This window comes from Nipponia nippon, unplaced genomic scaffold (assembly GCF_047370975.1).
Source record: "Nipponia nippon isolate SJK-2023a ecotype South Korea unplaced genomic scaffold, ASM4737097v1 scaffold_1, whole genome shotgun sequence".
Lineage (NCBI taxonomy): Eukaryota > Metazoa > Chordata > Aves > Pelecaniformes > Threskiornithidae > Nipponia > Nipponia nippon.
Genome location: NW_028262290.1, coordinates 111,540,527 through 111,560,995, shown reverse-complemented (window position 1 = coordinate 111,560,995; position 20,469 = coordinate 111,540,527). Strand labels below are relative to the sequence as shown.

The following is a 20,469-nucleotide window of genomic DNA, read 5'->3' as shown; positions in this document are numbered from 1 at the left end:
CTCCCCTTGCCCTCCCTCTCCCAGCCAAACATCATTATCTGTGGCTATACATTAGCAACCAATTTCACATGATGACCAATGTTTTCATTATCTTCAAAATTTTTTTAATTCTTTACAGTTAAATGTTACCTTTTGCATTATTTTATGAAAAAGTTATATACAACAGAAGAAAAATTTAAGAGAAAATTATAATTGTTCTATGGAAACTTCACACCATCTAGTTATATCCCTGCCAGTATGTTTCTATAGGATGAATACAATATACCTATTAGGATACATTCTCTTTTGAATTTTCTGTATTTTTAGAGCAAGTTCTGCAGGATTCTACTACAATTCTCAAAAGGATAACATTAACAGCAGGTCTATTTAATATTTGTAACAGCCTTAGTGTATTGGTAAACACTTCTTGTGCATGTGCATTAACGCATTGTGGAATTTGTTTAAAAGACTGAGGAACCTGAAGATGACAAACAATGAGAAAAAATGTTTTGTAGCATCATTCAGATTTGGTATAACTAAACACATGCAGCTGATGAGACCTAAACTCTTATTTAAAATGATATTTCATTATCCTGAATATTAAAAAAATTAAGGGAATGTTGCCTTAGGGAAGGCAAAGACTAGCTTCCTGTGAGTTTTTTTGAGAATTACTGGTTAGCAATGAAATTCTGCTTTTCTTCCATTATCTGGTCTGGAAAAGCAAGTATTTCCATTGATAAGGGTAATAAGGTACTAGTTACTGCATCAAAAGGGCAACAACATTCTGTTCTGACTGAATATGTGGTCAGAAATAGTGAATGATTTTTAAGTAGATTTTTGGCCAATTGTAAATTCATCCTTTGGATTTTGTTCACTTTCTATAACTGGGGACTCCTGTACCATGTCAGTAAATAAATTATTTAAGTGAAAGTTCATGTATCAATTGCTGTATATATCTTTCAAGTTAAAAACAATTAACCTTGAAGAAGCAGCTTAAGCATGGGGGTTCCTGATGAGCTTTTGAAAGCCGTGAAGTGGATAGTGGATTGACTGGGCAGAGCAATGCAGCTGCTTTTCTCGACTCCGCAGCCCTTCTGTTCAGCTGTGTATGGAGCTTCATCCTAACACAGAAGTGTGATGGACTTTACAGCCCGTGAATGAGGAGTGCCTATAAAATCTTCTCCCTAAGTCTCCCACCCAAATTTTCTACTGATGAGCAGTTTATCTATGTGAATAACCAGGTTGTTTATTTCAACAGTGAGCAGGAAATTTAGGTAGGTGGAAGCACATGAGCACTCAAAGAGCAGCTAATTCACTGTTGCTGTGAGAAGGTGATAGACACCAAGCACAGCCAAGCTAGGATTAGCACCTGAAGCAGCACCATGTTTGGCTGATGAGCTATAGGGACAGGAGAGAAATCTGATATTTAGCCTCCCTCATTTTACTGCAAATTAAAAATGAGCAGTCAGTCCATTCGCAGCAGATGACCAGCTGCAGAGTCCAGAACTGCTGCTCACCTACTGTTTAACTTTGGTTTTAATCTTTCTGCAAGTAAAATAAACAAACTAGAAAGAGGTATATAGGCAGATCGCCTTAAACTGACCTGTAGTTAGCTGAAAGCTTACAAAAATAAAACAGCTACTAATACTGTGGTATATTTTGAAATGCACACAACTAAATGCAACCATTCTTATCTATGCACAGCAAATAATAAAAATCATGGAAGATTCTTAAAGACAGCAAAATAGAGCTACTGTGAGTCAACAGCAGGAAAACATAATGTACCACGCTAGGGGTACATACATTCAGGAATGGCTTGTGGTGTGACAGATTACTGAATTAGAGTTCGCTTCCCAGATCTTCTACAATTTCTCATGTGGAAGGAGTTGCATAGTCTCTCTGCATTGATCCCTTACCTGAAGAAAGACAGCTCTATCTTCTGTCACATATTGAGGTTACAGCACCTACCACAGCACCTCCTCACCAACCCAGTGACGTATGCTAGAGATTGCTCCTGTACCACAGCTATTAAGCAATATCTCGTGTCACTTAGAGAAAGTTTTTTAGTCCATTTTTATTCCTCAGTGACTGATGAAGAATGCTGTGTTCAACATGGTACTGCGCATGTGTCCCAGCTGGTGAGGAATGGCCTTCAGTCCCTGGGAGCTGCATAGGGACTGAAAGCATTACAGCCCTTGCAAGATCAGGTCACGTGTTTTGTTCTGTTCCCCACCTTTTTCACCCTGTTGCTACCATTTTTAATTTTCATGGCTTGGTAAAAACAGGAGAAGTTCAAGGCTATATTGAGGATAATGGGGTCTGTTGTTGGAAACATAGAATCGTTTAGGTTGGAAAAGCCCATTAAGATCATCAAGTCCAACCATAAACCTAACACTGCCAAGTCCACCACTAAACCATGTCTCTAGGCACCATGTCAACATGTCTTTTAAATACCTCCAAGGATGGTGGCTCAATCACTTCCCTGGGCAGCCTGTTCCAATGCTTGACAACCCTTTCAGTGAAGAAATTTTTCCTAATATCCAATCTAAACCTCCCCCTGGTGCAACTTGAGGCCGTTTCCTCTCGTCCTATTGCTTGTTACTTGGGAGAAGAGACTGACCCCCACCTCACTACAAGCTCCTTCCAGGTAGTTGCAGAAAGTGATAAGGTAGTTCCCTGGATCCTTCTTCTGGCCCTTCTTGTGGATGGGCGTCACATTTGCTAACCTCCAGTCCACTAGGCCCTTCCCGGTTAGCCAGGACTGCTAACAAATGATAGAAAATGGCTTGGTGAGCACTTCCGCCAGCTCCTTCAGTACCCTTGGGTGGATCCCATCCGGCCCCATAGACTTGTGTGTGTCCAAGTGGTGTAACAGGTCGCTTTCCCCTCGGATTATGGGGGCTTCATACTGCTCCCTGTCGCTGTCTTCCAGCTGAGGGGGCTGGGTACCCTGAGAACAACCGAGGTTGTCTGACTATTGAAGACTGAGGCAAAGAAGGCATTAAGTACCTCAGCCTATTCCTCATCCTTTGCCACTATCTTTCCCCCCACATCCAGGAAAGGATGGAGATTCTTCTTAGCCCTCCTTTTGTTGCTGATGTAGTCATAGAAATATTTTTTATTGTCTTTTATGGCAGTAGCCAGATTAAGTTCTAGTTGGGCTTTGGCCCTTCTAATTTTCTCCCTGCATAACCTCATAACGTCTTTGTAGTCCTCCTGAGTTGCCGGTCCCTTCTTCCGAAGATCATAAGCTCTCTTCTTTTTTCCTGTGTTCCAGCCAAAGCTCTCTGTTTAGCCAGGCCGGTCTTCTTATTAACAAGGTTGAAGCCTAAGTCACTGCTCCAGCAAAGCATTTGTGTGCACGGCCTTGCAGCAAGGTAGAACTGACACTTTTGCACCTGGTTCTCATACTTGCTGTTGTAGTTTTATTGATTGTAAAGGAAAGGACTGGGCTGGGCTGCATTTTTCCCCCTTTCTCCTTATAGTGTACATATTGTTGTTTTCTGAGTCATTACATGGCCTGTTTTCACTGCTGTTCAGCTAACTTTTCTAGCTGGAATTTGGACACTGACTGGGAGCAGAATTTGCAGCTGTTTGAATCTTGGAGTTCTTAATAGACAACAGAGTTGTCTCAGGTCTACCAGCTTTCAGAATAGACTGGAAATGGAAAATAATAGAAACACGGATATAATGAGAGTCTAAGAGATGAAATCAGCCAGTCATACCAAGCCACCTGGTGGGCACAGTACCTTCTGCTACTTCCCTTGGTTGAGGCTGGGGGAAAGTGACATTGTCCTTTGTCATTCTCAGGACGCTTCCACAAGCTCAGCATCAAGGCCAACCTTCTAAACCACAAACACTTTGATCCACTATTCGATTGTATTGGTTAAAAAAACCCCAAACATACACATGCACAAAAAACCCAGTACATTTCACTTACAGTAACTTCACTTTTAGTTAGGGAAACATGACTCACTTCAAAGACTCTTTGAAGAGACTTCTAATAATTCATGATCTTCAAAGAACCATTGCTGAAGGTACACCTGGATAAATATTTCTTTGTTGGAAGATCTGTTTGCCATAAACAATTATAGAAGACGCAACTGCAGTTCTGTTATCTGAAAGAATGCAAAATCACCCTTTGAAGCCATCAGGCAATTCAGCCAGTTCCTCTTGACAAGACTTTGCCCCAAAGTCTCACATAGCCACCTTGCCAGCAGAAATGGCAGGGCACTTGGTGGACTGGGGACCCGTGGCTCTCTCAACTGCAGGACAGGATTCTGTGTGACCTCTTCCAAAGCTCCTGGGACCGTATGTCATTGCGCTGCTTTTTCTACAAGCATTGGTAGTTTGAGGCACATAGTCTGCATAAGTGCCATGGAAATTATGGTTCCCATCAATATTAGAGCATTTGAAAGAGACAAGGAGGGAAAAAAATAAGGTGCAGTTCCTGTTATTAAAGGTTGTGTGTGCAGAGAGCGCCCAGCCTTTGTCTGATGTCCATTATGAGTCATGGTTGTTGTTCTCTGAGTCAGCAGACTGTTGTTTCAAACTTAATTTCTTTGTGTCATTCATCTGTTCTCTGTCACATCCCTTCGGCTGTGAAATCTTATATTGGGCTCTGTTGGCCTTTAGATGATCATTTTTTCTCTGTCAATTAGTTTCTTTCAACGGAGTCCTGCAGATTTTTTCCCAAGAAATGGGAGGTTATCTTAAATTCTGGTCCATAGGAACGTTCTTATGGGCTCAGTATGATTGGGAAATCCAATCTGTAGGAAAACCATGCCACTCAGTTTGATTTTCCTTTCCAATGCTATTCTGTTCTTAGACAATCTGGGACCAGTCCTGCTCTCTGTAACTAGAAAACTGCTTTTATCTGGCATAAAGACTTGATGTTAAGACTCCTGCCCCCTGATCTCTGACAGGGTCATGTTTTCACAAAAAAAGAAAAAAAGAAAAAAACAAAACAAAAAAAAAAACCCAGGCTGGTAAAATTAGGAGTTTACCGGATCTAGATATTGCTTGCTTAACACCCAGCCTTTGGCATTCAAACACTTACATTGCCCTCAGACTATGTTATGGTGGGTTTTTAATTGCCTGTCTTTGCATGAGAGTCCCAAGATGACTCCCTGATTGATCCCCTGCGTCTTGATGATACCCTGACTCCAGTTAATGTTTCAGCCATCTGTACAATATGAGGCCTAAGGTCCCATTTGAGCTGAGGAAGCAAATGGCTTATTAAAGTCTAATTTCTCCAGCTTGTTCTTGCCTTTGGGCATTTTAAATAGGTTAATGCAATTTTTACAATACACTCAGGGAACTTTACTCACAGAGTGTTGTCATAAACTAGAGGAAAATAGCCCCTAGATTATCTCAGAATGGGAAGTATTCCAAATATACTTGCCCTGATACTTAGTCAAGCTCTCTACCTAGAACAACAACTTTTTCTTCTTTTTTTTTTTTTTTCCTTAAGATTTTAGTGGATTATTGTACATTTTAAGGTTTGGTAAAGAAAAAAAATGTCAGATTTATTTAATGCAGTGGATCATTTTTCAGGGAAGTTCCGGTATTCATCAAAATGTGGAGACACCACAGGCACCATATAAATTATGATGGTTTTCTTCTTAATACTTCCTTTTTATTGCCTATATTCTTTAAAGTGAATTTAGTGCTCATGATAGATGCTGGATATGACAACAGGAGAAAGTGAAGCCCTCTGTTTATATGCAGAATTGGTACAGAGGAGCACTGGCAATGCAAGTTTCTCGCCATAACCCCATCTGCGTTCTGCAGCTGTAACCTTGAGGGGTCACCTTTAGGAAGGAGAAGATGACCTGCTCCCCTTACTCTTCTATCCTTAGCCTCTCTGCTGTAAGTGCAAATAAAGATGTCAATTGATGCCATCCAAGGCCATAGTCTTTATGATCTTCCTAATAGGTATTTGGGAGACCATCAATTTATTACCTTGACTGTGTGGCAGACTGCTTCCAGTGCAGGCTCTCTGTGGGTATCTCTGTGTGGGTACATCTTCTATACATCTAATACATCTTCTGTAAGGTAGAAAACACTCAAAAGCACCATTAAAGTGCAATGACTTTTGTTCCCTGTATTGACCTAGACTGGATTTGAACCAGTGATTTAGAAAGAATATGCTCTGTATCCCATTACTAATCTCTTCAGCCACAAGTCCAACTCTTCCTTTTTTTTTTTCATAAAGAGGATGCTAACATATTTAAAATAACTCACATTTTGCTCTTAAAAAGAAAATTCAAGCATATGCAAAAAATTGGGTATTTGGCTAACCTATCCCTCATTACCCAGGAGGGAGAGAGTGTAAACACAGGCTTGCATTAGACTATTCAGCGTGTGCATTTGATCTTTAGAAATCTGTTTCAAAGAAAAGAAAGGCATATACCTCATTAGAAGAGAAGCAACAGGGTGGAAAAAAAAGCAGGCCATGTCAATTCAAACACAAGCCCAGATGCTTAAGTTAGTTACACTTTTCAGTTTAAGGCAATGCAAATCCATTCTCCATTATTGGGGAAGTGGAAAAAGGCATTAGGCCCTTGAAATGGCAAGAGCCAAGTTCTGTGCTCAGTCAAATAGGAAAAAGTTTAATGTATGATTTTCTCCTTTTTAGTCCATTGTACCAAGGCACCGAAGAACATCTATGCAATTATGTAAATAGGAGGCTAGAGGCTAGAGCAGCACAATAGTTTGTAGGCTAAAATTGCGTCTTAGTCCTCCTACCCCTTCTTCTTCTTCTTTACACAGAAACAAACATGAACAAAACAATAATAAAATAAATCAGACATTATGTGAAGCTTATCCACAAGAGCAGATTCTAGATACAAATTGAATCCCTGAGCATTAATTTGATCTTCTGCCAAGCACTGTAGAGGTCTTAAGAATCTCAGTTTATATTGTGAATGAGAGGTGAAAAAAGAGTTAGAATTTTTACATTGTTTTCATTATATAAACATTTGTGGGCTTATGTATGTTCCTTGCTTTTTGGAGAAATGTGATTAAACTTTCAAATGTATTTGAAATATAACCAGAGCCATTCCCATACTTACGCAATAATACATTAGCCAGAGGCAGCAGGCAGTTGATACTACTTTCAGTGAATACAACCAGGATTGGGATTTGAAGACAGACCCTTTTCAGGTTTCCAACTAAGAAAATGATTCAGTCATTCTCCCACTTATGGACCAGACTGCTGCTTTCAGCATGGTTGCATCAGAGGTGGATTTTTCCCATTGCACCACTCTGCTTGACAGAGGGGCATTTTAGCTTCATTTCAGTTTCCTGTGTAGGTAACCAGCAGAGGAACAGATGCAAAGAAAACATGAAAAGACAACATTTTATGTAAATATTGTAAATGCAAAGCAGCATTGTGCCTAAGGTATTCCCCAAAGGAAGTCAAGGAGTGTGTTCCTTAGATCATAACTTTCTCTAAGTCCTTAAAGTAGTCTGAGGTCTGTGGCAAGTATAGAAATAGGTGACCTAGGAGATCAGAAAGTTTGCTTTCAGTGCCTCTTGACCATCCATTTGCACCACTTAACTCCTTATCTCTTATTCTAATGTAAATTATTTGATACTGTGGCTAAGCATAATCCGCTTGAAGTAGGATCATAAAACATGGCACGATCCCTTGGGAAGTCTGTTTGAAAACCCCTCATGCCATTGTTTCCTTGTAGGTATAAGTTCTTCTTACAAGCTTCTTGGATACCTGGTATATATTCAACATGTATTTTTGTTGAGGAAAGTTGAAATGTCACACAAAGTTTGTGGATTTTCCTCACAGTTTTTCATAGCTTCAGTGCATTTTTAGTTAATTATCTCCCTTCTAAAGTGATGTACTTTATGGTGTCTTTTTTTAACCATAGAAAGAACTTTTTTGCAATTTTTTGCAAGCTTTTTTAATTCTTGAATGCAATTCTGAAAGAAAGTAGGCACTTCTTACTTAAATATGTCAAAGTTTTACCCAGCTGTTAGCCAGTAAGTCATAAAAAGATTCCTGTGAGGTAGGCAGTGCATGTTATCTTTTATACATGCAGACATAGCACTATTGTACCACCTGAAATTCCATCAGGCTCCAAGCTCTGCAGAAAGTGACAAATGCTAGACAGGTAGACAATTTATAATGGATGAGGTATGCAAGCAAGCTCTGGGAGTTGGATTGGATTTGATTACAAACAATAACATGACACAATCCCTGCTGTGGATGGTACACACGTTGTGAGCAGCAGTGCAATCAGGCATCATGAACATCGGTCTGCAGGCATGATCCGGAGCCCTAAACCCACCTTTGCAGTACACCTACACTGTGGCTTTGGGAAATCCTTGTCTGATCTAACAGTTCTTCTTCCAATTCCCTGTCCGTTTGTTTAGCAACAGCATGTTAAACAATTATACCTCACTAAGCCACTTCAATGCAATTTATAGCTCAGCAGGATAGCAGGCTTTGGAGAGGCTTTTTAAAGGAATTATATGAAAAGACAGAAGTTATTTGAATAATTTTGTGCAGTTCCTGGCAATGAACTTGGAAACTTTTCCATGAAGTAGCTTTTCTCCATCAACAAAACTTTCCCCAAGGGACCACCTTCCACCCCAGCAAGAATGAGTGCACTTCCAGTACAAAAGTGAATGGTAGAGATATTGATATTCCTGCATTGGCCAACATTTGAGTATTGAGCAGTACTGAATGCAAAGCTTTTCTGCTCCTAGATGGGGAATGAAAATGTCTCCATGTCAAGCCATCGTCTGAGAGTGCTGGGCGTGCCCACAGAATTTACAAACTTGATGTTTTCCAAGTCCACTTCAGACCCTCTTCATTCATCAGACAACTCAGGTTGCCTGAGTGATTGCACCTGCTCACATTCTCAGTGCACAGAAGTATGTTGGTGATGGCCACTCAACATCTGTTACATTAGCAGCTCAGTAGGACCTGAACCTCCAAAATTTTAGGTATTAAAAAAAAGCACTTGAGGCATTTTTTCCCCTTTTTCTTCCCTCTGGATTCTGTCCCTTGTTTTATGTATTGACAGAAGAAAGAATGTGCAAATCAAAATGTCCATTAAACAGACTATTGGTCTTGTGGAGAATGGAAGTTTAATGAAGATTTAATTTTTAAGAATGTAATTCAACAGCTGGTCAAAGGCATGACTTGTTAATGAAACTGAGCCCTACACCATTAGGGTGACTGTTCTAGCAAGTAAATACCAACATGTGCAACAATATGATCTTTCTTTCTTAAGCAGATTCATACATTTAGTAAAACCGCATTTCAATAAGTGTGGATTTTTGTCCAGTGGTAAACAAACAGATCAGTACTATTTCTGTATATCTGAATCTGTGCTTTAGACACTGTAATTTTGCAAGGCTACTTATATCACTGTTTGGCAATGTTTCAATGAAAGCATCCTGAAAGAAAATCATATGCTCTGTGGCGAACATTAATACTACTAATTTTTAAATATCAGTCTTCTGATTGCTCTGAGCTACATGCAAACACACAAAATAATAAACTTTTTGCAAAGTAATGTAACCACCCCTTCATTTTTTTGTAGAGTTTGTCATGAAACTTCATTTATTTTACACTTTGGGCTTCTTCACTGTTCTCCTTGTGTCTTGTATGTCAGCATTTTAAGAACTCCAGGCAGTGGTGCTTTTATCTTTAATATTATATCAACAGATATTTTTTGCATACCGTAAGTTCAATCATAAGATCATTGACAAAAATTTAGTGCTGCCCTGTTTTTGCACTTTTATGTTATCGGAATCACAGTGATCCCTCCATCCTATGTTACCTCATGTTCTCTCTGATTGATACTTCCAGCGTTCTTTTAATTATTGGCCATATTTTCCAAATTCTAGCTGAAAGGCGTACCTCAAGGAGCCAAACATGTTCTGTGCTCCAAAAATGTTTCAGTAGATGGCTTCCCCTCCACCTTGAATGCTTTTGTCTGTCCCCTTCTACATGACCCAGTGCCCTACATACAACATATGGCATTCCGACAAATCCATTCTTCCAAGCCATGGCCTTTAAGAGTGCCCTGTGGGAGCAAAAGGGTTTGGGGACCACTGCAGTACAAAAAAAGGCTGCTATATCTAGTTTGCTATAGAGAAAGTTTTGTCTCATCCTGTCCAGTTGTGCACATAGGATATAAAACCATCCCTTGTTCCTCTCTATGAGCCGTGTGCATTACAAGTTATGCTTCTGTGGGGTGTCACTGCATTAATTTCTATATCGGAGTCTGTGGAAGCAGTAAGGGCATGTTGTGTTTGAAGTCTTGGTTCTGGTTATCAATGGTTTATCCAGACTGCTAAGCTATCACAGCTGAGGAAATGGCCTGCACAAGATAAAGAGCTGGTCTAGATTAGTTTTTTCCTCATAGGAATGGGAAGGGTCTTTCCACCTCTGTGTATGTACCTACAGACAGAACTGGTGAATGGTACTACTTGCCATCTGAAGTGCTTCATGCTACGGTTAATCTGTCTATGCAGTTGCTTTCTTGTATACACACCTTCTCCATTCTTTGTTCTCATATGCCTTAGATTATATTTCCACTTACTACTATCTTGGCTTTGGGGCATTTATGTACGAGTTCTGATTGTGGAATTGAAGGGAGCATACCCTTACTTACCCAGGCTGATTCCTTTTGCATGGGATACCATGCATGTTTTTAATCTGATGGTCACTCTGTTTTATGTTGAAACACAAAACTTCCATCAGAAACTTTCCTGATGGAAATATATCGGTGTTACCAGTCCTCCTCCTTTTCATTATTCAGGTTTTTTGTTGAAGTCACATACACATGACTATAATTCTTGTAAAGGCATATTTGTAGTTTGATTCCCACCTGTGGTGAAAGAAAATTTAGAGCAGCTATGAGTATAGCAATGGATTGACCAACAGCTCTTCCTACCAAGCCTTTTACTTTTCCTTCATACAGCCTTTTCTGGCTTACCCATTCTGCCTCATCTTTCTCCTTTTTCTGTTCTTTTTTCATTTGCTTATTCCAGTTTATGGCTCATTGATTTCATAAGTCGTATCAAGACCTCAGGTTCATCCCTAGGGCATAGACATCTGGAAAGCTGAAATAAGGATGTCGACATGAAAAGAAAGTGGAGGTGACTTGGCTTTATCTGCCAATCCACAAATAACTTGGTGAACAGAGTTTCTGGCCATGAAATCTGAATACCATTTAAGAAATAAAAAATTTGATTCACACCCAGTTTACTTTGGCTTCTGCTGAGGAAAATTATGATACAGGATGGTGTTGGCAGAGCAGTACAGAGGGCAAATTAGTGCAATGATCTTGTAAGTTGTTCCTCTCGGGATCTCATAGCCATCTAACGCAAACTGTAAGATGTTGATTAGAGTGGGTAAGGCTGGAGACCCAGGTGACTTATTCAGGGCAGAACTCCAGAAAGCATCGGGCTCCTGTGATGTTCTGCCTGCTGCTTAAAGCTGTTCTTCCTTAGTGACATCCCTGTGGCACACTTCTTGCCTTCCTGAATTTAACGAATGCCCTAGTCAAGCTGAAAGTGTCTCTGGGAGATAAAGTTTGCTTCTCTGTGCCAGTAGGTTGTTGTGAGCCACCAGTTTCCAAGCCTCATGTTTGGAGCACATGCTAGCAAAACACGACAGACTTTTACTATCAGGAGTAAGTGAGCAGTGCAAGCGCACAGACTACCTACCCTATTTCACAAAAGGAACTTTACAGCTTTTAGATGTGAATGCTAAGAAGCCATCCCAATTTCGGAGACACACACATTTTATTGGGTATTTTTGCTACTTCTGCATTGCACAAGAAATTTCACAGCTGAATGTTTTATTTCCTGGTACCTGCTGTATAAAGATGTGACAAAGCTCTTTTCAGAGCATCCTTTATTTTACAATTATGGTTTTCTCCTCCTCTATATAACAGCACTAGTTCATGTTACGAGTTTTTGCTATGCTATGTACAATGACATCCTGTTGGCCTCTTCTCTAGGCAGGCAAAATTCCCATTCACTGATAAGCTTGTCTGAGCAGAGACTGATCGTCAGCACTGAGGCCTGTTCTATGGGCAGAGCCGTAGCCCTTCTAAAGGTTTGCTTTCATTGCCTCCGGTAACGTCCAACTCTTACCACAGAACTGCACTGGCAGGACCACAGGCTATTATTGATGGGAACACGTCCATTAATTTCCTGCCACAACCTGAAGTCTGAGGCCAGCTGACCTCAGTGGGCAGTGTGCCCTACAATGTAACAGAACCAGAATTTAATCCAGAATGTCTTAATATATTAACATAGTAGATATTATTGAAACCTACATAACTCCCTTCCCTCTCTTCAATTCACAGCTACCTCATCCCTGAACTCCCAGCTTCAACAGCTTCAGCATCTTCAGCAGCTCCAGCATCAACAGCAGCAGCAGCAGCAAGGTCAGCAGCAGCAACAGCAGCAGCAAAGCCAGCAGCAGCAGCAAGGTCAGCAGACACAGACTCCACAGCCACCCCAGCAGAGCCAGCAGCCACAGACACAGCCGTCAGCGCCACCACAGCAGAACCAAACACAGTCCCAGAGCCAGAGCCAACCGCCTCCGGCCCCACAGTCCTCCAGCTCCCCTCAGAAGCCCAGCCAGTCACCAGGACATGGCCTTCCATCTCCTCTTACTTCACCAAATCCATTGCAGGTAGGACACTAAGTACAAACCTCTAACCGTCTAACAACAGAAAGTGCATACTCTCCCACTACAAGGGGAAATCAAGTGAAGGTTACACCTTCTGACCACACAGGCTAAGAAATTCCACTTCTTATTAATACTTAGAGGCATGCAGCTTAGAACAGCTAAAAGACCTGATAAACCAGAAAAGCATAACTAATGATGGTCCTAGTCTGCTCCTTTCTGAAGAGTAAACACCTTTTGCTCTTAAAGTCCGTATCATGAAACCCATAGAAAACTATCTAATTTTTTCCCCGGATTCAGTATGTGACCTTCGCAAATGGCGTTTACCCAGCAGTCACCTTTTATGGTAACTTATGAGGACAGCAGAGTTAGTTGTTCAGTAGCAGATGATCCTGACTGTCCCTAAAAGAAATAGAGCTTCTGCTGGTGGACATGTGCAAGGGCTGGATGGGTTATCCTTCCTCTTGAAATCATAGTCCTAACATTTATCCTGCTAAGGATCAAATACTTCTGTTAAGAGTCTCAGTATAGACTCCAAAGCTAAGAATGCCAGTAAATGTCTTTCCTAGATGCTCACTCCAATGACACAGATGTTTTCTAATAGACCAACAGCTATGGCACCCACACTGATGCTGGACTCTGCCTGTCTTGGAATTCCCAGGCAGAAACAGGAGACCTCTGATCCAATGGTCCTAATTTCTTGGTCCTTGGGTGTTCTTGCACTACATGTGTCATGCTATATTCACATCCTGCAAGAACAGCTTTGACTGTACCCACAAGTATGATTCTGAATAAACACCAGGGTAGTCTGTGAAGTGAGCAGAGTCTCTTTCACTGGGCAGTGGAACTGCACTTAGAAAACGGCAAAATCGCTATTCACTTTTTCTCTTTCTCTCACTTTCTATTCTCTAAATTTTGAGACCCCATTTTAAAGGTTTTATCCACACTGATAGATTCAGCTCAATTTCCTGCAGAAATTAAACTGCATTAACTTAATAATTAAAAAATCCTTTTTCAAACAATTAAGGGAATTGGTTTACAAGAAGCTGTGTTTGCCATGTGGCCAGTTAAACCTGCATTAATCTGAGCTTCAACTAAATTGCATCAAATCTGATTTTTAATGGTTTAGATAATAGACTTAAAAGTCCACAAGAGAGGTGTCATTGCTTCCTGAGCTTTTTCTTATAGTAGAGCATAATGTTTCTAGAGCTTTTTCTGTGTATTGTCTTAAGGGCTACTTAGGCACCCCTTAATGCCCAGTCTATCATGGTAGTGAGTGCTTTGGGACTCTTTAGTATGCAGATTATTGACATACAGAGACAGGAATATTTCCAGAGGAGCTTCTGTTACATTTTATTGTCTTGGTGCAGCTGTAATGTATGCACACTAACTGTACACACTATATGTTGCTAAAATTGCCTGCTAAACATTTTGCTTCAAAAGGCATTCAGTTTTCCAAACAAAGCAAATGCACACATAAATTAGAGATCGGGTAGGGAGGAAGTGGGATTATCTCAGTGAACATACCTCAAGAGGGTTGTACTAACACTGAATCTGAAGTCTTAGCTCTCGTATAGCCTCTGGTCCCAATCTAAATCTCAACTGAATCTCAGTACTTCCAGTCTCATCTGTGACCTACAGGTACAGGCCAGTAGAAGCACTTTCTACTGTTAGCTCTCCAGGGTCACATCTCACTTGCAGAAGTACAATAAAAGTAAAGCCAATAACTCCTTGCATGGGAGGTGCCAATGTCAATGTTTTCATGGAGATACTTTGGCACGTTGCCCTCTTTAGCATGCTTATCCTCACAACTACCCTTCTGAGCGCAGTCTGGATGTGGCAGACTCAACAGAAGTGGAAGGAGGGAACCAAGTACTCTGAGGTGGTTTTAGTTCAAACACTATCCCCTAAACCTTTTAGGAACTGGGATTAGAGTTAATGAAAGACACCAGCGTGAGAGGTCTGGCATTCCCACTGGGCTGAGCTCAGCCAGTACCACTAAGCCAGCTGCGTGACTGGGACACTTTCAGAACAACAGTCAAAGAATTAGAAGTCATTAGCTGTCAGCTCTGGCTCAGAATTAAAGAGTTACTAATAAACTGGGGAATAAGTATTTTTAATGTTCTTTCCTCTCTGATCCTTGCCATTTAAGTAGCCATGAAAACCCAAAGTTTGTTCACAGATACAAATACGCCATGTGCTGACATCCAGAAGAGAAGCCAGAATTCAGCACAGTACTTCAGGCCTCAGCTTAGCGATGTGTGTAGGGCCATTAATTTGGCCTTCTAGCCATTTCTACAGCATTTCTACAGCAAGCATAATACTTCTTAAGCTTCCCTAAGAAATACTTAAGAACTTGAAACATGCTCTGTCATATTGCTGAGAATGGTGAGACTCTTTGACATGCAAATAAGTGACACTCAGAAATATTTCCAGAGGAACTGCTGTTGCACTTTATATATGGTTGAAGGATGTGTTCAGGTACTTTTCTAAAGCAGGGCAGTGGTAAGATCTCGTCCATGAAATTTGTCATTCCATTCTCAATCCTGCAGAGAAAAGCTGTTTTACCCCCATACATCTAGCTTGAGGACTTGATCTGAAATTGTTTTCTTCTGCACAAACATTAAAAAAAAAAAAGAAAAAAGGAGGGAGCACATTTTTGCCAGCAATTCATATACCCAGTTCATAATAGCTGCTTAGAATGTGGATTTTTTTAATGTCTAATGCTTTAACTTAAAAATCGACCTAGAACAAAATTCAGAGATATTATGGCCTCTAAGGTAATGTTCTTTATGAACTAGAATGAAATGGGTTTTGTTTGAAGAATATTAAGGGAATAAAGATCAACTAAGTTAAAGTTTGACAGCTTAAATTTCATTTCTGAATTCTTGATTTTTTCATGTGGGCTTTATCCTCTTACATTATTCAGGATCTGTCTGAAAGATATTAGTTTAGAACAATACAACCTCAAAAAATTGTCATGGAAAGTCAGTAATTCAGGAGGATGATTGTGTTTGTTTCAAAAAACTCTGAAGGATAACAGCAATTACATCTCAAAATGTACAGATGCTGTCATGTCCTTCAGAAGGCAAATTAAATGAAAGTGACTTGCTTAGGTATACCTGGGTGAGGTACTTTTGCTAGCTGATCAGAAATTAATAATACCAGTGCAGCGTACACCAGCTAAAAGTCTCAGAATGATTCTTGTCAGATTGTTCTGTAATACTCTGTTCTAATTTTATCACTATTCTTTACTCAGTTCAGTGGGCTGGATTGTAGTTACAAAACTATTATTTTTAGGAAGTCTTTTAATGATTGTGTAGAAAGATGAAAAACTTCACTTTAGGTTCCAGGGCCTGGATTCTGTGCTGACATTAGTGATGATACTCTAGATTAACACTGGTAAAAGCAAAACACTGCAGAACCAGGGTCATCACTGGTTTGCAAAAGACAACAAACCAGAGGAGAATTCTCCAAAGCAGAGCTGTATTACAGGAGGTGGTAGGTCAGGTAGATGATGGAAGACTTTCATCCCTTCATTTTAAAATGGTGAAATTCCTCATATAGATAATCATAGTCTGATTTTTACTTTAATTGTGTCAGTTGATTGAGACAAAGGAATCCAGAGGTGAAAGACAACCTAGCTCACGTTGTGAACTGGGGACTTCAAAACCTTTACTTCTGGGAAAATACACTTCTCCAAATATGCTTCTCCTGCAAATGTTTAATGTTATTACATTGCAAACTATACAGGTTCTTGAATGGTCAGCATGTTGCAACTTTAAAGCATAGTTAGCGCCTCTTACAGAGTTTCCATTCAATTAAATTTCTGGAGCCATAAGATCTTGATTATATGCTGTATAAAATCAGATGAGGCAAGTACTAAGTAGCCAATTATTCTGCTTGACTACCAGGATAACGCACTTTATATCAGCAACATATATTTAACTGGCTCCAAATGGGGGTTAGCTTCTGGTGCTGATGCTCACTGTATGTTTTAGCGGTATGGATAAGACGAACGTACCCACAGCCAGATCTACAAAGGGAGAGCTGCACTATAGGAATAGAAGAATTCCCAATGATTTCTACTGCTCTGTTCATGTGTGAATAGGAACAGACAAACAGGAAATCCCCCAGGGATTGCCCCACTGTAAAATTATTCTGGCCGTTTTCAGAACTCTTTCCTAAAGCGCCTTTTTGTCATAGAAGCCTACCTACAATAACCGGAGCTGATGGAAGATGATGAGTGAGAAAAAAATAATAATAAAAGGAGGGAAGAAGGGAAGCGAGGAGATGACAACAGCAGGAAAATCTTCCAAGTAATAGCAAACTCTAGGATAGCAAAACCAGAACCTCCTTCAGATTAAATTTTCATGCTAATCTTAAATAATGTATTTGGAATCTCAACACTTTTATAACAAAGGAGAAAAGAAAAGCAGAAAGGCTGAAACACTCAGCTGTAAATGAGGGAGAATGTGTACACAGATGCCTGAGGCTCCAACAGTCACAAAAACCAAACCGCCCCTTCCCTTCCCCCCCAACCTCATTCACTGGTTAGCTTCTCATTAAGGAAAAATCTACTTTAAAGAAATCTCAGTGTTTACTGACACTTTGATAAATCTACATATATTTAAGGTACAGAAGAAACAACAAAGTCTCTGTTGGTTTGAGGAAGGCAACTGGGATAAATTTGCAAGGACTATAGTCTTGGGCTGTCTTTATGTCTGTATTCGCATCCAAGACCTACTGTATTTTTCTCGTGCTTATTGAATCCTGAGATCCTTGATCAAGATTATGACACCACTAATCCCACTGAGGGGTTTTTTAGTTTTGCTAAAATTATCTAGTCTTCTTCTTGTATATGATACTGTGCAATGTATGACTGTCTGAATCTGTTCCAAAGTTATTTGGTAATCAGTTTGACAGAGAAATATTTTATAAATGGTGAGTAAATGCAGTGCTTTGAATCCATTTTCCAAAATTTCCTGATTTTTGGTATCAATAGGGAGTGAGATATTGCACATCGCAAGGCAACAGGTGATACAGACATGTACAGCGGACATTTATTCAGGAAGGTTCATGCCCATCACCTGCTTAGAGTGAGCGTATTGAAGTGCTGATCTTAGGTGGATTTTCAGGAGGTACGGGCAAGACCTACATCTCAGCTCTAAACTAATAGCATGGAAACTCCCCTGCAGTCAGCTAAATTGAGTTGAGCTTGGTGAACTGTTGAGAATATTTTGCATATTTCATCCCCTGCTCATTTCAAACAGGTCCAGAAAGATTTTTTTTGTTCTACTGACAGTTTTGGATTTCTGAGTATTCTTACAGTATTTTAATGATTTTTGTGGTTAGATAAAGGGGATTTCATGAGTGGAAGAGGCAAGTACTTGTGTAAAAATTTCCACTAGCTAGAAAGTCATGGTCATACTGTTGCACGACACACACACATGCTTATTACCCATTACAAATGCTGCTGTGATTCAGGTCCCCTCCTTTTGTTTTTATGCTCTTCCTTTTGCCACTGCAAAACTTGAACCTCGCTTGAGAAATTGTTGGCTTTGAGTTTCAGTGCATCCAGGGCCTCCTTTCTTCTTCTCCTCTCACCTCTCCTGGGCACTTCCATGACCATCTTCATCCCTTCTAGGTCTGCCACTGGCTAGGCCACTCTGATAGGGCAACACGGTGGTTTGTCCTACCTGGACACTCAGGTGTCTCTGCACTGTGTTGTACCATGCTCCCGGGCCCCGGTACGCAGTGCAGAGATGTGCAAGCTGGTTTCCTGGCACAGCTAGCTGATTTGAGGGCTGCTACTCTTCGTGTCTACCTGGAGGATGCATGGGTGTCATTTCCAGAGAAAGGCTAGTTTCAGTTATGTGTCAGACTGCACCCATCCACAGGACTGAGTAGGGTTTCGGATCTTCTACTCAGCTGTTCTCCTTCTCCCAGAAGCTCACTGCTTTTTTGGGTCTTTGAGGCACTGGGACTTCATACTGTAAAGCCGTTGAACACTGCATTTAAACAGAGCAAAGAGATGTTTAAGGGTTCTCAAAGAGACTTCATAAGCAAGTCTCTTCGTTCCCTGAGGAAACCTCTCAGTTGGAGCACCGGCTGCCTGGTCCATCCAAATATACTCTGCAGGTGTTGCTATTTTCAGAAGCACAAGGAGTACTGGTGTCTGACTCACATTTAAAGCAAAGGAAATTAATCTTCGAGCAAAACAACTGGCATTATTAGTACCCAAGGGGCAGAAGCTGAGGCTAATATAGGAAACCATTTGCTAGAGAATTCTCTGAAGGAGAGGAAAGTGGAGCTGTTTGCCCAGCAAGCTCTGGCTTCTGAAATGGGAGCTTTTAATAAACTCCCTAAAGCAACTGAAGTATTTAATAAATGGGGAAATAAATAAATAATATCCTCCCAGGACAAATTTGGGAAAGGATCTATATCCCATAAGGTCTTCTATTTCCAAAGCCTCTCTAGGCAGAGGAGGACCCTTGGGGATCGTAGGGACAGAAAAAATGGATGCAGCGCCTCAGATACTCTTTTAAATCCAGTGGATCTGTTTTGCTAGCATTCATTTTCTTTAATTTTTCTTTTCACTCATATTTCCAAAAATTTTCAGGGAAGTAGAAAATATCCCAAAGCATTAATTTATTTTCCCCTATTTTTCATACCCCTCACCTCTTTGTAATAAAGCAAGAAAAAAAGAAAAAAAATGCCAGTCATTGCAGGTTTCTGGTTCTGTGAGAAAAAAAATTCTCTACTTGGAAGCAAGTGGACCAAGTGAACACAGAGAACCTAGTGGGCTTGTTGAATCTGACTGAGGAGCAATTTCTGGAAGTGGTATAGCCCCAATGTTATATCGTTCAAGGCTCCTTGTACAAATAAGCACCTAAAAGAGGTTGCTCAGCTTCTAGGTACTGCCTCAAAAAAAAGAAAAAAAAAAAAAAGAAAAAAAAAAGAAAAAAGTGCCACTCTAGACTGTGTTTTAAAGTTTAAAATTAAGTCTTTTTTGGCAGTATTGCTGAGATCTATCAGAGTGTCCACTTGTGGATTCTGTTGGTGGTTTTAGCAGATGCAGTTTCGGGCAGGTGTTTAAAAAAATAATAATACTTTCTCTTTTTTATTGGTAGCCAGAATGTTTTGAGAGAGTGACTAAGCACAGGCCTGGAGATTATGAAATTTGCTTAAGTGTTAATGGGTTGATTGCTGAGTTACAGCCTGCCGTCTTTACTGGAAATTGATTGACTGGTGCTGCAGGTCTTCACACTTGACGCTCGGATTTGACTCGAAAATTCTGCCAAGTCTTTTACTCTGAAATTTATCTTAATTAGATCTGAAAGACCTGCCACAGCAGAATAGTCACACCGATTAAAATGAAAAACAGGAGAAATTACTGATCAAATTAATCATAATGTCGGGTTACAGCTGTAGGTCTGATGTAATTTGCCACTCCAGTGAGTTACATCGGCCCAGGCAGAGGAAAGAGAGCTGGTTTTACGCTGATCCATAACACCAGGCAGCTTCGGGCAGCCCATCAGGACGTTTATTCCGTTCATTCTCTTGGCTTATTCTGACCTTAGTGCTGCAACTAGAAACAAATTAGGCAAAAGAAAAAAAATATCCTTTTATCCAAGGGGTCGCACTGGAAACATGAGCTTTTCAGATCCTTCTTGTTTCATTTTTTTCCACTTTCTCCACCAACCTTCTACTGTTGTTTGAAGTAACCAACAATTAATTATGTGGAAATTGGAGAATTAAAAGGTCAGAGGTTACCACCTCAAGCACAAGTCAGAAAATATGTATTTCTA

General features: G+C 40.3%; 1 protein-coding gene across 2 annotated transcripts in view; it reads left to right on the top strand.

The window, feature by feature from the left end:
* The window catches only part of POU6F2 (POU class 6 homeobox 2), a 313,847-nt gene that overhangs the window by 204,517 nt on the left and 88,861 nt on the right, over positions 1-20,469 (top strand). For both annotated transcript variants that reach the window (XM_009462403.2, XM_087737877.1), the window contains exon 5: positions 12,333-12,664. In XM_009462403.2, coding sequence (XP_009460678.2) covers positions 12,333-12,664 — 332 coding nt within the window. The remainder of the gene's footprint in view (positions 1-12,332; positions 12,665-20,469) is intronic.